The sequence below is a fragment of the Pituophis catenifer genome, unplaced genomic scaffold (assembly GCF_029215685.1).
Source record: "Pituophis catenifer annectens isolate HBS135680 unplaced genomic scaffold, rPitCat1.0.hap2 SCAF_3, whole genome shotgun sequence".
NCBI classification, from domain to species: domain Eukaryota; kingdom Metazoa; phylum Chordata; class Lepidosauria; order Squamata; family Colubridae; genus Pituophis; species Pituophis catenifer.
The window spans coordinates 167,000,545-167,017,943 of NW_027256883.1; the positions used below are offsets into that span (position 1 = coordinate 167,000,545).

Consider the following 17,399-nt stretch of genomic DNA (forward strand, 5'->3'; position numbering starts at 1 on the left):
ATCTCTAGAAACTCTAGTTAGCACTTTACACATTTAATAAGGGCTAGTATATTTGATAGCTTTGATTTGAAATCGGATAATAAGAATTGGCCATAAGACAAGTAAATTCAGAATTTTCACTTGAGTCAACAGATTACCAGATTCAAAGTAATTATATTTTGTACACATTATGTGAAGACTTGGTTCTCTTGAGGCTGAGAAAAAAAGAGAAAATACTGGAAGTCCTTGAGTTAAGACTATTTGTTTAATGATGGTATGAATAGAATAGAACAGAACAGAACAGAATTTTTTAGTGGCAAAGTGTGATTGGACACACAAGGAATTTGTCTTGGTGTATATGCTCTCAGTGTACATAAAAGAAAACATACGTTGAAGTTGCAGTAGTTCTGAATAAACCTACAACCTACTGGTATTCTCAAAGTTATGACTGTGGTACCATCAGTCATGTGATTACAATTTGTGGCCTTCCCAGTTGGGGGGGACAATGGCAATCAGGAAGCGAGCAGGGAAAGTTGCAAATTGAGATCATGTGAGATCTCACTTAAAGACTATTCCTATTCACAACAAATTTTCTAACCCAATTGTGATTGTAAGTCAAGCATTACCTGTACAATCAGCAGCAAGGTGGACAGATTCAATTATAGTGATGATGAATGACCGTTGGAAGACCCAAAGGACCAGGTTGAGGACAAATACTCTTGGAGAAAATCTATTTATGCAGTTGACACCAATTTCATGCCACATCACTATCATTTATTTATTATTTATTTATTAATTTAATTTGTATACCGCCCTTCTCCCAAAGGGACTCAGGGCAGTGAACAGCCAAAATTAAAATACATACAATACAAAAGTTAAGATAATTAAAAGAGATTAAATCAATCGGCCACCCAATTTAAATCACCAGAACTGGACTGTAACAATCCAGAGGAACAGTAGATTGCAGCAAAGAGGCACAGAAAACTCTGTTCATCTAAAAGTGTTCCAGATTTTGTAGTCTGTAGATTTAGTAGTCCTAATTTAACATCTGAAATCATGGGTAGCAAGCTATAATGCATGTATGTGTACATTACACAGCACAAAGACACAACTGGATGTTTTAAAGCATGGTAAATCATACTTTATTGCTTGTTATATATGTTATATGATACACAATCAGGGCATCATCTATACTCAAAACTTATTTTTGTGTATTTCTATATATTCATTACAAGACTACATTTTGTCAATTTAAAACTATTTCGCCAGATTCTGCCCTGCCCCATTCAAACAGGGAGAGTCTTTAGCTGTCTCTATAGAGAGTCCTCAACTTAAGACCACAACTGAGCCCAAAATGTGTTGCTAAGCAAGATGGTTGTTAAGCAAATGTTCCCTATTTTATGACCTTTCTTGCCACAATTGTTAAGTGAATCATTGCAGTTAAGTTAGTAACAAGTGAATCTGACTTTGCCATTGACTTTGCTTGTCAGAAAGTTTCAAAAAAATGACCATAGGACACTGCAATTGTCATAAATATGAGTCAATGGCCAAGTGTCTAAATTTTGATCAGATGATCATGGAGATGCTGCAATGGTCTTGACCCTTAAGTGTGAAAAATGGTCATAACTTTTTTCAGTGTCATTGTAACTTTGAAGAACTTCTAAACAAACTGTATAGATACTTTTTTTCCCTTAGAGACCAAAAGTTCCCCTCAAAATTTTTCTCTGCAACCTGGGGACAAAACTGTAACCTTGCCTTGAAATGAGCAATTACCAGGGAGAAAACCTAAAATAAAATAGAGTAAGTAATCACCCCAAAACTAAGAATGCAACAAGCAAGAAATGGGGGAGAGGAGGCAACCTATCTGGTTTCCATTTCTGCTTGCCAATACAAGAAGGTAGGAGCAGTAACAGGATCAATTCCAAAAGATGCAGGCTGATATCTGCTGAAATGTAATTTCGCCGGATTTTTCTGACATTTCCCCATTTTATTAAAGCACCTCTTGGCAGCCGAGCTCTGCTGAACGAGGGGCGTCGTGGGCATTCTGCTCTTGCTCGGAGACCCCTCACTAAGCCCAGCGCATGGAAAGACCGAGGCCAGAATTTTACTTCCTATTTAAACTTCCCCACAGCGCGTTTGATTTACGATTTATTTGACAACCCAGACCGCTCTTCATAAGACAGCCAGGGAATAGAAATCCGCCCGGGTCCCGAAAAAGGAAGATGATAGAAAAATCATCAATGGTTCATTCGAGACGAGGATGGTACAACGCTGTAAAAAAATCCTCGTTGATTTAGAAAGGGTTTCTTCCCCCCCCCTTCCTCATTTCTTTCTTTCCCCCATCCCCCTCCGCCAACAGTGGGAGAGAGAAAGCCCTTTGATCTGCAGTTGCTTTGCTCCTGCGAGTGCGTCTCTTTGCCTTCAGACCAAGCACCAAAAAAGTTTTTTTTTTTCTTTTTAAAGTGTTACAGGTCACGATATCTGCAAGCTGGTTTCTCTCGCTTCTCTCTCTCTCTCTCTCCCTCTCCCCCTTCCTTCTTAATACTCTTTCTGAACACAATCCCCTTTCTCATGCCCCTCCCCTTTCCTCCTCGCCCGGCAAAGGGGCTGTTGGGTCTGGAACTCGCTCGGGAGTTTGCATTGATCCATTGATTGCACATGGTCTCTTGCCTGACCTCCTTGCTCCCAGGGAAGCGGTCTCCATGGCTACTGGCCCTACTCCCCCAGTGGCAGACTGTAAATTCCTGCAGGCAGAGCTGAACAGAGCCCGGACGGGTGGGAGGGAGTGAAGAAGGAGCAGGCGAAGCAAAGGCAAATAGAAAGAAAGAGAGCAAAGAAAAAGGGCGTTGCTTGGATGGACCTTTACAGGTCTTCAGCATTGGACCACGGCCCTTAAAAAAAAAGAGAGAGAGAGAAAAACTGCCGCTCTAAACAAAACCTACAACTGGCTACGTTCCTCCTTGAATAAAAGAGGCAGCTGAAGAGGAGGGCGATCAGGTCCGCTCAAAGAGTCCGCGGGTTTTCCTCCCTCCCTTCCTGTGCTAGTAGCATCAGAGGAAACTAGACGAAACCCCCGAGCAATTTGGCCATCCTTTCTCCAGTAGCCGCCCTTCATACACCGTCGGAAAAACCGTTCCTTTGTTTTGTGGGCTTTTTGGGTTGGTTTTTTTTTTTTTTTTTTGCCTGTTAAAATCTGCGTGCGCCTTCGAAGCATCAGAGAAAACTTCCCGGTTCTTGGCACCAACCTTCTGCACAAACGCATCGGTTGGAATGGGGGCCCTGGAGATCCTTGGATTGTGCCTGGTTCTCTCCTTTGGCAACACTGTGGCTAAAGCTAGTCAAGGTAAGGCGAATCCCATCCCTGCCCCCGACCTCCTCCTATCTAGACGGACACTCGTCTTTCTCTTAGGTACGCGGGAGCGAGCGCACGCATAGGCGCGGAACTATTCCTCTTACTTTTTAAATGTTGGATTTTGGCCGTGAGATTAGTAAACCTGGTGCCCGGCAAAAATATGTCTTTTAACTGTTGAATCGAATCTTTCGGTTTAATCTTTCAAAGACTGTTGTTGTTTTTAAAGAAATCTATTCTTCGAATTGCTTTTAAACATAAGGAGGAAAAAGGAATAGTTATGGGTGTGTGTGTGTGTTATGGATTTTCCTTCCCAGCTAGAAATCAGAGTGTTATTATTTGCAACCTCTGCTCGGATTTCTACTTTTTTACAAGGTTGATAGTACTTTTAGAAGCAATTACTTTTAAGATTAAGATGGGGCATAAGATTTGAGGGAATGTTTTTGTGAGGTAAGAGTTTGCATGTAATGCAAAGATTCTTGGCAAAAGTATGTCTTTTAACTTAATTTATCTTGAAACAGCATGGCTGATTTTTAAACAATTCAAATCCAAACAATTTGTTTAGATACTTTCACTTCCTAAATCAGTAACATGTCATATCTTAATGATACAAAGTGGACAATTATGATACAAATGTGTTAAGAAAAATATTTTAGCTTTATAGTTTGTACTGTTTTCTTTTATGAAGTGGTGAGAGTTTTAAGATTATTTGCTACTTCTTTAGCAGTATCCTTTTAAACACTTTAGAATCTTTTTTTACAATAAAAATGTGCAAAGGGTGTTTTGGTTTTATTTCTTTTTCTTTGCAGGCCCACTAAAAAGGAACTACTTTCTTGTAAAGTTTTATGATTTTAGTTTAGAAAGAAATGCTTAGGTTTTGATTCCAATTAGCTTCAGTGTGTAGATTGCTTTCATATTCTTATCATAATATTTATTTATTAAAGCTCTTTGGTTTCAAATTCCATTAAAGCTGTGGCCAGGTTTATGTAAAAACAGCATAGCAAAATTCCATCCTGTAGTAGAAACTTGACGGGTACCTTTGGGAGAGGGGAAGGAATACGGGGTGGATTTGGGCAAGAGTCTTGCAGGTAAAGCATCTTCTTTGTTACATCAGTTTTCAGTAGAGGGCAAGAATGACATTTCTGTGAAATTTTGCAGATCCATTTTAGCTGGAATACTGATTTTTTTTTTTTAAAAAAAGTACTTCACTCTCATTTTAAAAACATTCCCAATAGTCTCCTTTAATGAAAAATACTTCCTACTGTTTATTCCAGTCATTGGAACAGTCATTTATCATACAGGACATGTAAATTAATGTTATTTAGAATACTGATCATATTAACTTTTTGGGGAGGATATAGCTATAACTAGAATAGGGGTATTCTATCATTTGAAATTACTATTTTTCCTTACTATATGCATCTGGTATTCTCCCTAAACGCTGGGACCACATTTCCTCAAAGTTCGGCAAGCATGTCCAAATGGCTATATAATTTTGAGAAGTTGAGAAAGACTAGTTATGTAAGGATTTGATAGTCTGCATCCATGCAAAATAAGTTGCAGAATACTAACCAAGAATCTTTTAACAAGTGCAGGGGGAAAAATTCTTTCCCAAATCTGTCAAGGCAACAATGAGGTAACCAATATACTGAAAAACCATAGCTGCCAATTAATAAACCATGATAATGAAACGTATTATGATATCCCAAAAAATTCCAGCCTTTCATACATATGTTCCAATAATCCATATAGCAGCAGCTATGTGTAAAGCTGAAATCCATCTGATTCTGAGGTGTTCCCTTCTCTTTGCTGTATTCTGTTCTTCCATTTCAACAAAATCTCTTTTGTAGACCCATGCTTGTTACAGGAGATCTAACAAATAAGTAGTGGAATATGAAAACAATAATAAATAAAAATGTAGCTTTCTATTTGGTTTAGATAACTACAATGAGTCTTGCTTTTTTGAAGAGTGAGCAGGTATAATTGATACTACCCTATAACAGCAGGCATGGTATATTTCAATTACATCTACTGTATGCAATATTTAAGGACCAGCAGCTGAAAACTCTGGGGCCAAATCTGGTCTTGCACTGGGTGTTTTTTTCATGCTGCCTATTCAGAACCAGAGCAACTTTACAGGAGGAGCAATGTGTACAATCATTTTGTCTAATTTAAAGGATTGTGATAGAGAAATTGTTTACATCCTATTTTCATATTTGCTTTATAGGAAAATTACCAAGTGATTATGCATTTAAATTGCAACAATGCTCAGTCCCATCATCCAATAGTATCAGAACTAAAATCATTATTATTGATGTTTTGAGCCTTAATAAATTATCTGCATTTATGTGGTTTTCAACTTAGATTATTAAACTACTCTTTGCTCGTATTCATACTTTTTTCCTTCTTTTCAATTGTGTCAGATTCTCAGAGACTGCCTGCAGTTTTCTTGGCAAGGTTTTTTCAGAAGTGGTTTGCCATTGCCTCCTACTTAGGGTAGAGAAAAAGTGATTGGTCACAATATCGCCCAGTTGGCTTTGTGCCTAAGGCACAAAGATCACCCTATTTCTAGCCTGTTGCTTTAACCACTACATCAAACTGGCTCTCATTCATACCTCCATTATGGTTTATTTATTGGAAGCTTAATCTGTAAGACAGCAACAGATTCATCCTCCAGGCCTGTTTCAAGAGAAAGCAGGAAGAAAATGAATGATTTGGCCTTAGAGATGTGGCAGACATAATTAATAATACAAATCCATATAAAATCTGGTTTTTATAAATACTCAACAGGAGAAGCTAACAAAGTGGTAAGCTGCCAGCACATTCTGTTTTCATACAAACAAACTGCTCTGAATGTGGACTAGTTTGGACATTCACAAATATAGAAAATAAGAAAGTCAGACTAAAGTTAAAAGACATAGCCCAATCATAATCTTGAGTTATGTTTTATGCTTTGTCTCATACTTTATATGTGAACTTGGCTGTTCAGTTAAGTTGTAGTTCTCAAATAAAACCTGATAGATAGTATGCATTGGAGTTTCTGCAGAATAAATTGCATGAGGAGTTTGGAACCAACCTCTCTGGAGCCAAAGCCTCATCTGGAACTGAGTGCAACACATCCGCACACACACACACACACACACACACACACACACACAGAGAGAGAGAGAGAGAGAGAGAGAGAGAGAGAGAGAGAGAGAGAGGGAGAGAGAGGGAGGGAGAAAGAGGGAGGGAGAAAGAGAGGGAGAGAGAGACTTGGAGGGAGAAAAATGTATTGTTTTGAGAGTTTCTGCCACTGAAGACTTAACAGAGGTTTTGCTGTTAAGGTTCCATCTCCTACAATCTGAAAATAATTTTTTTTAACCTTTTGGGCAATATTACTTTTCTAACATAACTCTACTTGTAAGATTTAATACTACTTAAAAGCTTCCAATTTGGTCACTATCCATTGTTCAGAAATAACTAATTCAGTTGACATTTGGGGAAAAAAATCAAGTTTTGATGCATATTAATTCATCCCTTTAATGCTCAATGAAATGCTTTTGGAAACAACTTAGAAAATTGTATGCCTACTTACTTGGTTTAGTTCATAAAAGCAAGATGGAGCCCAGAGAAAGACAAAGCAGTGGCTAGCCCTATTTCAGCCATAGCCTGTCCTGTGGGGATGTTACCCCATAGCAGTTTTTCTCAACCCCAGCTACTTTAAAATGTGTGGACTTCAATTCCCAGTATATGCAATTTAAAGATACTAAGGTAGTGAAACACTGTACTATAGCAATAAAGGGGCAGGTGGGGGTGAATTGTTAATTACATAGACTTCTGGTGGGATTATACATATCTGTTTACTAGGTAATGTCTTCCTACAGTTGTGTTCCACTCCTGGCAACTTTATGCACACACCTTTGTAGAATTTTATAGCAATACTATGGTAGTAGCTTACCATTAGCATTTGACAAAGTGACTAAATTAATGGACCAGCAAAATTCTGTGGATATAGTATATTTGGATTTTAGTAAGACATTTGACAAAGTAGACCACAACCTACTTCTTGGCAAGTTAGAAAAATGTGGGATAGATAACCTCACCAACAGATGGATTCGTAACTGGCTGACAAACTTCAGTCAATGTGTAGTCCTTAATGGAACTACATCTATATGGAGGGAGGTAAGCAGTAATACCCCAAGGTTCTGTCTTAGGCACAGTAATGTTCAATAATTTCATAAAGGAATAGAATGCAAATCATCAAATTTGCAGATGACGCCAAGTTGGCAGGAATAGCCCACACCCCAGAAGATATGCTCAAGTTCCAGAAGGATTTCAACATACTTGAACACTGGACCCTATCTAACAAAATGAAATCAAATGGTGAGAAAAGTAAAGTTTTATGCTTAGATAAGACAAACCAAATGTATAGGTATAGAATAGGTGGAACCTGGCTCAATAGCAGTAACTATGAGAGGGCTCTTGGAGTCCTAGTGGACAATCACTTTAATATGAGCCAGCAGTGTGTTACACCCATCAAAAAAGCCAATGAAATTGTAAGATGCATCAACAGAGGGATAGAATCAAGATCATGTGAAGTGTTAATTACTGCTTTATAATGCCTTGATTAGACCACACTTGGAACATGGCATCCGATTTTGGTCACCACAATATAAAAAAGATTCTGGAAAAAGTGCAGAGAAGAGCAACAAAAATGATTAGGGGGCTGGAGGCTAAAACCTATGAAGAACAGATGCAGGAATTGGGTAAGTGTAATCTAGCGAAAAGAAGGACTAGGGGGCGACATGATAGCAGTGTTCCAATATTTGAGGGGCTACCATAAAGAAGAGGGATGGATGGAAACTAATCACGGAGAGAAGCAACCTAGAACTAAGGGGAAATTTCCTGACAGCAAGAACAATTAACCTGTGGAATGGCTTGCCCTCATAAATTATGGGTAATCTCTCACTGAAGGTTTTTAAGAAAAGATTGGACAACCATTTGTCTGAAAAGGTGTAGGGTCTTCTGTTTGTGCAGGTGTCTGGACTAGAAGATCTCCAAGTTTCTTCCCAATTCTGTTATTCTATTCTGTTCTGTTCATTCTTCCAGGATTTATTTTTTTAACTTCCCAGTCCAGCATACAGTTCTGTGATTTTTCTGGTGATCTCCCGTACAATGTAAGTCTGATCTTGCTTAATTTTTTTAGATCAGCTAAGGATAACAAGGTGCTGGACTAGAGATTGTCAAACTCAAGACCCGGGGGCCGGATCCCGCAGGGCCACCCTGGAAACAGCAAAGGACCGGCCCGCAGCCCCTCTGCCAGTGAAAACGGAGCTTAGGAGGGCTGCGTGTAGTGCCCCACACGAATGACATTGAGCTGGCTATGCCCATCCTGTCCACACACATTTCCCCCCCCCCGATGCGGCCCTCAATGAAATCGAGTTTGACACCCCTGGTCTAACTACTGTACTGTCTTGTTCATAATTTTCCTACTTTAGCCTAGTTCCTGTTTTTTATTTGTAAGAATACACACTGATAAGTTTGAAAACAGTTTGATTCCCTAGTGTTCCTTTATTGTTTACATAAACTCTCTTCTATTTTGCCCTGATAAGAAGCTCTTCTTATTTTTATACCTTTTGCTAAACTTAGTATGGTTTGGTTATTTGAGTCAGCTTAGCATGTTGGTGAATTAAATGGTGTAATTCATAGTTTATGGTTTAGCATAATTGTGAATCAAAAGCTGTGCCTTATTCAGTAAACTATTAAGCAAAACATGGTTTAATAAAAGGTGGTCTGCATGACACCCTAAATTATCTGCAGTCATTAAGAGAACTCTATTTCCATTTTATTTCCCTTCCACCCTACATGCCTTTTTATGGTCTTTTTAAGAGCAAACATATCCAACATGGATCAGCTTCAATTTCCAGTTAATGCATATTGGAATTTAGTCTGAAATATTTAATAATGCATTGGGACTAAATTCCATTTCCATTGGGTTTATACTCTAAACCATAGGTGAAATCCAGCAGGTTCTGACAGGTTCTGGAGAACCGGTAGTGGAAATTTTGAGTAGTTCGGAGAACCAGCAAATACCACCTCTGTCTGGCCCCAAAGTGGGGTGGAAATGGAGATTTTGCAATATCCTTCCCCCAGGAGTGGGGAGGGAATGGGGATTTTGCAGTATCCTTCCCCTGCCACGCCCACCAAACCACATTCACAGAACCGGTAGTAAAAAAAAATGGATTTCACCATTTCTCTAAACTAACATTCAGGAACAAAATGTTCAGCTGATACATCTTATTCTGGTCTGGTTCACTCTAGTATATTGGTTTACAGTCCCCAGAATTTGTTGCTAAAGGCTTTCATATTCTGGGGCTAACCTCAAGGGCAATCCAGGTTGGAGAAGACTGATTCATTTTTTACATGGCATTAACATAAATCTTCCTAATGCAGAACCTTTGTGCCAGATGTAATGGCATAAATGAGACCTTAGACATCTGATTACCATTAAAGAGGGAATACCTTAAGCAAATGATAACTCATGGTTAAAATAATTAATTTGCCTGTTCAAAACTGTTATGGTTAATGCATTGTGTGTGTCAATGACGTTAGAAAAACTCAACCTCTCTTTATAAGCTGTATCTTCCCAGAGGCAAAGGTGTATAACATGATTATACAATCAATGTTGTAGAGTGTTGATGGTTTTGGCAGATAATGGTCTGGATTCTTTTAAAGTCTGAATCTACCTGCAGGGCCTTAAAATGGGGTGGTGATGATGGTATGGGGTGTGTACTCTTAAAGAATAATTCAGTTGATGTAAATACATAATGGTCTTATTCTTTTCCCCCACCTCCTATGAAAACTTCTCCCTCTTTCCTAGTTGCCCTCAGAACCATAGAAGGTGATGCTCTCCTGTAGTCCTAAAATATTAAATATATAACTGAACCATCTCAATATAAACTGTTCAAAAAGAATTGACTGAAGACACTTAACATGCCAGTATCTAATGGCATGTTGAACGTGGTGAGGTTGGGTATCATAGTGAAAATCTTTTTTATAAAAAGCAACCAAAATTTAAATATTTAGACACCTTGGATCATCCTGTCCTGAGAGGCATCACTGTCTCCTGAGTAACAAGTTATATTGTTTTCAAAAAGGCACTTTAGAGAAAATCTGCATAAGAAAAATCTTCAGAATAATTTTTGGTTTGTGTGGCCTTTGGCATAGTAGCATCTAAGTAAGGAAACTTGTGTATCTCTGCTTTATTTAATGGATATCAATATTTCAGGGATGACAACTACTCAGGAACAACACCTGAAACAAGGATTTCCATCTTATATGAAAAAAGAAAACTAGCCTATTTGTTTTTGGATGTTGCTGGTTTGCTTCCAGGTCCAATTCAAGTATTGGTTTTCAACTTTAAAGCCCTTTAGGACAGCAGCCCCCAACCTTTTGGGCACCAAAGACCAGTTCTGTGGAGAGAGGTTTTTCTGTGGATCAGAGGGGGCGTGGTTTCATGTGCTGCCTGCATCCCACAGATGGGGCTTCACTTGTTTGTGCAGCCTGGTTGCTGGCATGACATGGCCTGTTGCTGGTTCACAGGCTGGTTGGCCCCTGCTTTATGGCATGGGTCCGGGCTGAGGACCCCTTCAGTCAAGGAATTCCAGTAGTCAGGGTCCAGGAGAAGGGCCTTTTCTTCTGTGGCTCCCACCCTCTGAAACTTCATGCCCCTTGAGGTAAGATCCACCCTCATTCTCTTGATCTTCCAAAACAGCCTCAAAACCTGTTTCTGCTGGTTGGCCTGGTTAGTTGACTAGAAAGAAGATCCCACCCTCACTCTATTGTATTCTTGTATATATGTATATACTAGATATACATATATTTGTATATCTAGTATCTCTTAATTTTAATATTTATTGTTTTAATGTTTTGTACTTTTGCTTTTATGATATAAGCTGCCCAGAGTTGCTTGACAGTGAGATGGACGGCATGTAAATTTAATAAATAAATACAAATTTTAAAAAATCTGGCCCTCCTGGACTTTCCAGAAGATTTTAATAGCATCAATCATGATATTCTTCTGGACTGGCTTCAGGGTCAGGAGTGGAAAGCCCTGTAGTTCTCCTCATTCCTCCATAGCCACATCCAATCGATGTTGGTAGGAGAGGTTGAGCTCTAGGCTCCTGCAATGTAGAGTGCTTCAGGACTTGACCCTTTCACTCTCCTTTTTAACATCCTCCTGAAACTGCTGGGGAGGTAATTTCTCAGTATGGGATCTGGTATCAACAGTATGCTAATGATACCCAATGGTATATCGCCAACCCCCATCAGACAAGTGATGTTCTGGCAGTGCTGGCCAAGGGCCTGGAGACTGTGAGGTTTTGGATGGGAAGGAATGGGCTTCAACTCAACCCTGGAAAGATGGAATGGCTCTGGGTTTTTGGCTCCCCCAGGCCCATATGATTCTTCATTTTTGACTCTGGATGGAGTGGAAACTCTGGACTGAGTTGGTGCACAGTTTGGGGGTCCTCCTAGATTCATGGTTCCTGCTCAAGGAGTATGTGGCAACTGTGGCTAGGGGGGGGCTTTGCACAGATTCATCCGGTGTGCTCAGGGGTGGGTTCTACTTACCTTTACCACCGGTTCGCAATGGGAGCGCATACGCAGAAGCTTCTGTGCATTGTGCAGATCATCAATTATGATGTCCGGGTGGGTGGGCGGAGCCTCCCACCACTTTTATTACCGGTTCTAAAGAACCAGACAGAACCAGGAGCAACCCACCACTGGGTGTGCCCCTTGTGCATTTCTTGGACTGGGAAGTTTTGCTCACGGTCACTCATGCCTTGGTCACCTCCCATATGGATTACTGCAATATGCTCTAGATGGGGCTGCTCTTGAAGATCTCTTGGAAGCTACAACTGGTCCAGAATGCAGTGGCATGCACCTTTATAGATGCCCCTAGATTTACCTATCTGAAACTTCTGTTGCATGAGCTGTACTGGCTTCCAATTTCCTTCTGGATGCAGTTCAAAGTGCTGATTATTACCTTTAAAGTCCTATATGGCACAGAGCCAAGTTATTTGGGGAACAGCCTTTTTTAAAGAACTTCTGCCCCTTCTGCCAGATTATGGGTATGCTCTCTTAGTCCTGTCCCTTGCCACCTAGGAGCTAGTACATGTGCCTTTACTAGCTTGGGAGGCTCACCCTATGGAACCCCCTTCCCTTGAAATGCAGTAGGCCTCAACCTTCCTAGCCTTCCAACACTGAAGATTTGGCTTTTCCCCAAGTGTTGGGATAGGATGAAGTGATTGCATATCATAAATTTAACTTATGCCAGGTTTTAGTTTTTTATGGTTTTCATAGTTTTCATATTGTTTTAATGTTTTATTACTGATATTGCTTTAAATTTTGATTGGGAGTCACCCAGAGTTTGGTATAAGGCAGGCAGCTATATAAATGTTGTAAATAAATGAAAGAAACAGCCCCCTCAACATCTCTTGCCTAACCCAGGGGGGATTATAAAATCTTGGCCTCCCTGGGTGTGTAGTCCTTGCTGCCAATCACCAGAGGTTTGCTCACTCTGATCATGGAAAAAACTGTCAGCAGAGTAACTTACAACTAAGCATGGATCTTTCTAAAGATTGAAGTAATGTAAATAAACTTATAGTAGAAATTTAAATTGCAATAAGGGATTTAATATTGCATATTTCCAAAGCTCAGGGTCTGTTCTGATTAAAATAGATCACAGAAGACAAAGAACACAACACAATTGTGATGTCAGGAAACTTTATCAAATGCCCTGTTGGCTCTCCAAACATTTATACTTACCTGGTCCATGGTGTTTTAGGCATGTATACTTCACAGGATCTTAATGTTAAACCATGCAACAAGACTTAATGAAAGAATTTCATTTCATGATTGATTATTCATAGGAATGTAAATTTCAGAATAATGCCCTGAGTCCTTTTAAAAGGGAAAAAAAAGAACTAAACATTGTGTTATTTTTATACACTTCAAAGAGATGCCAGACATGTAAGCTTGCCTTCTGATTTATGTATACAAAGCCAGCTATCTTGAGTAATCACACCCTATACTAGGTTTTCCTTACTGTACATAATCTGCCTAACAAGGAGCATGTCCCAACAAAATGTACTTCGGCTCAAGTTGTTTTATTTTATTTAGCAGAGTATATGAATATTGTATGTAAAAAGGATGCTCTGGGTTCTGGATCTCGAATCCATTCTGTGAAATGGAACAGGGATTATAGGTAATCCTCAATTTACGACCACAATTGAGCCCAACATTTATGTTGCTAAACAAGATATTTGTTAGCTGAATTTTGGCCCATTTTACTTTACTTTACTTTACTTTTATTTGATTTATATACCGCCCTACTCAGGGCAGTGAACAGCCAACAATAAAATACATACATACAAAATTTAAAAAGCAGAGATAAAATCGAATTAAATAGTTTGGCCCAGACAAATTTAAAACCCCAATCAATTTAAAACAAATTTAAACTTTGAATATTAAAAATACTAAAAAATATTAAAAATGTTTAAAAAGAGGGAGAAAGTTAGGCCAGGCCCGCCTGGTGAAATAAAAAGGTCTTTAGAGCGCGGTGGAAGGTGCGCAGATCCGGGATCCTCCGTATCTCTGGGGGGAGCTCGTTCCAGATAGTAGGTGCCCCCACAGAGAAGGCTATCCCCCTGGGGGCCGCCAGTCAACATTGTTTGGCCGACGGCACCCGGAGGAGCCCTCTATATGAGAGCGTACCGGCCGGTGGGAGGCTATTGGTGGTAGTAGGTGGTCCTGCAAGTACCCAGGTCCTGAGCCATGGAGCGCTTTAAAGGTGGTAACCAAAACCTTGAAGTGCACCCGGAAGACCACCGGGAGCCAGTGCAGCTCGCGCAGGAGGGGTGTTACATGGGAACGCCATGTCGCTCCCATTACCACCCGTGCGGCTGCACTCTGCACCAGTTGGAGCCTCCGGGTCTCCTCAAGGGTCTCCTCTCTCCCCATGTAGAGAGCGTTTACAACATTTCTTGCCACAATTGTTAAGTGAATCACTGCAGTTGCTAAGTTAGTAACATGGTTGTTAAGTGAATCTGTTTTCGCCATTGATTTTCCTTGTCAGAAAGTCACAAAAAGGGATTACATGATGCCAGGACACTGCACCCATCATAAATATAAGTCAGTTGCCAAGCATTTTAATTTTGATTATTGACCAAGGGGATGCTGAAATGGTTGTAAGTGTGAAAAACCATCATAAGTTACTTTTTTCAGTGCCGTTGTACCTTTGAAGAGTCACTAAATGAACTGTTGTAAGTTGAGGCCTACCTGTACTGACTGTAGTTTGACAATTCTCTAAATAATTGTTGGGTGCATATTTATTTAACAAATTTATATGCCGCAATTTCACTGTCAAGAGATACAAAAAAAAAAAGGGAATACATGGGTTGAACTGATCCCTTTTCTGTCTCTTCCTTTGGCCACAAATCCTTTCCTGATCAACTGAGACTATATTTTGCAATTTAGCTAAACAAATTGTGATTTGCATAAATTATCCAATTTGAATGCCAAGCCAGAATTGTGATTTCAAAACTGTGTTTGGTTGGTATATATTTGCTAGTTCAAATATAACATTGAAGTTCATCATAAATGATGGGTCATCTGTGGATGTAATTACATGCTTGAATCATTCATTATTTGGATAATTATTTAAATTGGGGTGGACAATTTTTGCAACCAGCAATTATATATTTGGTTAAGGAACAAAGCAAAACATCTTCTAGATATAATAATACAGAAGAAGAGAACAGCATAAGTTCAAAACGTTCAGACTGCTTTTTAAGGGATTTTTTAAAGAGGTTGACATATTTTAAAATAAGGAAATGCAGGATGTATGTATGTGTATATTGTTTTTTCCCTTTTAAAAATGGATGAAAAAACACTGTCAAATTTCATTTTGTTTTGTTACTGAATATAGTGGCATGATCAAGTGAGGAAGGGAGCTCAACAGACCATGAAAAAGATGTTTAATACCACAAGCAAGCCAACAGTTGCCCACCCCTAAATGAATCTCATGTATGTTTAGGGCTAGTGTGTGTGCTTACACTCAATTCTCTTTAGAAATGTTCTAGATGACAGTTACTATATCCAGATATGGCCACTGCCTTGTTTAAATAGGTTGCATTGAAGGCAGGGATAGTCAAGTTTTAACTTTAAATGATATGGTGTGCATGACATTTCCTTGGAAATAAAAAAAAAGTCAAGAAAACAGATCATAAAGATTGAGCAAAAAGTGAAATCTCTAACGATACCTTAAAAATATATTAGAGTAATTATGTTGTCATTTCCTTGCATAGTGTTGCAAGGACACTCTAAACTTTTGGAAAAGAGGTTTAAAGGAGTTTGATTTTGTTACTATAATGCAGTTATGTATACTAAGTGGTGCAGCAAGAGGATGAACTGATTAGCCTAATTGTCCCATTCTAGCTCTGTTGCCCACCTAATTACAAATACATAGGGAATTTTCAGTGGTGGGGCATGTAGAGCCTTGACCATGTCACTTTGATGCTGTGAATCCATTAAATTCTCTTAAGGAATGTACTGGTCTGCTTGTAACTAAGGGAAAGAGATGGAAGGAGGAAAAGCCAAATCATCATAGTTTGGTTGGCAGGTTTGTTTTCAGATGGATTGATATCCATCTGCCAACATTAAAGTCTTTGAGGAAAAGGATAATCTTAGCATAACATTTTATACAGATTGCCATGCAATGGCCTTCACTTTTTACCAAGTCTCTTGTTGTAAATGTTTAATTACATAAGGTAGGTTCACTAAAATGGATAAGCAAATACTATTTTATTATATAATCATTATTAATGTTATGAATATTATTGTTACTATTATGATTATTATTTCTAAAATTAACTGTACTCAGACAACATGTTGTTTATGTAGACATTGAATTTTTTACGTTTAATAAAAATCTTTTAAAACTTACTTAAAAAAAGAACATAGAAAAAGGGTAAAATTGGAAAAGGGTCTTAAGATGGGCTCTGTAGAGAAGGTGCACCAAATGTCAAAATCAGACTGATGTCTCATATTTATTGTATGCTGTAAATACTTCTAATTTTTTCTTTCCCTCCTTTACAAATTTTCTATGGAAAGAAAAGGGAAATGAAAAAAATGGTAGAAGAGCATATGTAAGACAATGTTGCTGGACTCTCTCTGAAAATAAAATTTCAATTGCACGCTGCAAATTTAAGCTCTTACCTTTAAACAGAATCTCAGAATTCACAGTTCTCCATATTGGTGGGAACAGCAGCCAGGAATGGGTTAACTCCATCTGTCAGCTGATAGGACTGAGTCTGCAAGTTGTTAAATCATGCCTCTTCCTCTTGCTTCCTCAGCTTTTAGACTCCGTCTAGCTTGGACAAGACGCGATTCTTTGAGCTTAACATTCCTGACTGCTTAAAACATACTTTTACCATCTTAAAACTTCTGGATGGCTCCCAGCTTGGCTGGTTGAGCCTCCCTTCTAATTCCAGTGTGAAAGGCGATTCAACCTGAGCCCACTGAAGGCCGCGTGGCGGCAAGGAGACTGCCGGACGGCAGATCTTCCCGGGCAGTGCTCACGAGCTTTGCTCCAAACCGTTGACCCAATGGAAGGGCTTTTGAGACATCAAGACCACGCTGACCCAGGAGTGTGATAGGAGCAAAGGGTGCCAGAGCGCAGCTGCTCCTAGGCCGTTTAAATCCAGCCAGTGTTCATGAGCCAAGCTCCGCGATGCTGGGCTCAGAGGCCAGGAAGTTCCAACCACTTCAGGACAGGGGGTTGAGAGTCCGAGTGGCAATTCCCCCCATGTTAACAAGGGGCAGCTGCAAGCCATGAATGCAAGCTCAGCCGACTTCATAATCTGTTGCCCTTATTAGGCCTCTCAGACTAATCAGCACAGGCGGGCGAAGCAGCAAGGCCTTCCAGGCCACGTCTCCTACTCCACGTGTTCCAAAAGGCCACCGCTTGTCCCGGGCACTCAGTGCACACATTGGCAGACCCAACAACCGTGACTCAGGACATTAATCA

The 17,399-nt window shown here is 39.6% G+C and overlaps 1 protein-coding gene across 1 annotated transcript in view; it reads left to right on the top strand.

Annotated features, from left to right (window-relative positions):
* Nucleotides 1–3,249: 3,249 nt before the first annotated feature.
* Nucleotides 3,250–17,399, top strand: part of SCUBE3 (signal peptide, CUB domain and EGF like domain containing 3) — a 125,791-nt gene continuing 111,641 nt past the window's right edge. Inside the window, exon 1 of the mRNA XM_070939716.1 lies at nt 3,250–3,322. Coding sequence (XP_070795817.1) covers nt 3,250–3,322 — 73 coding nt within the window. The remainder of the gene's footprint in view (nt 3,323–17,399) is intronic.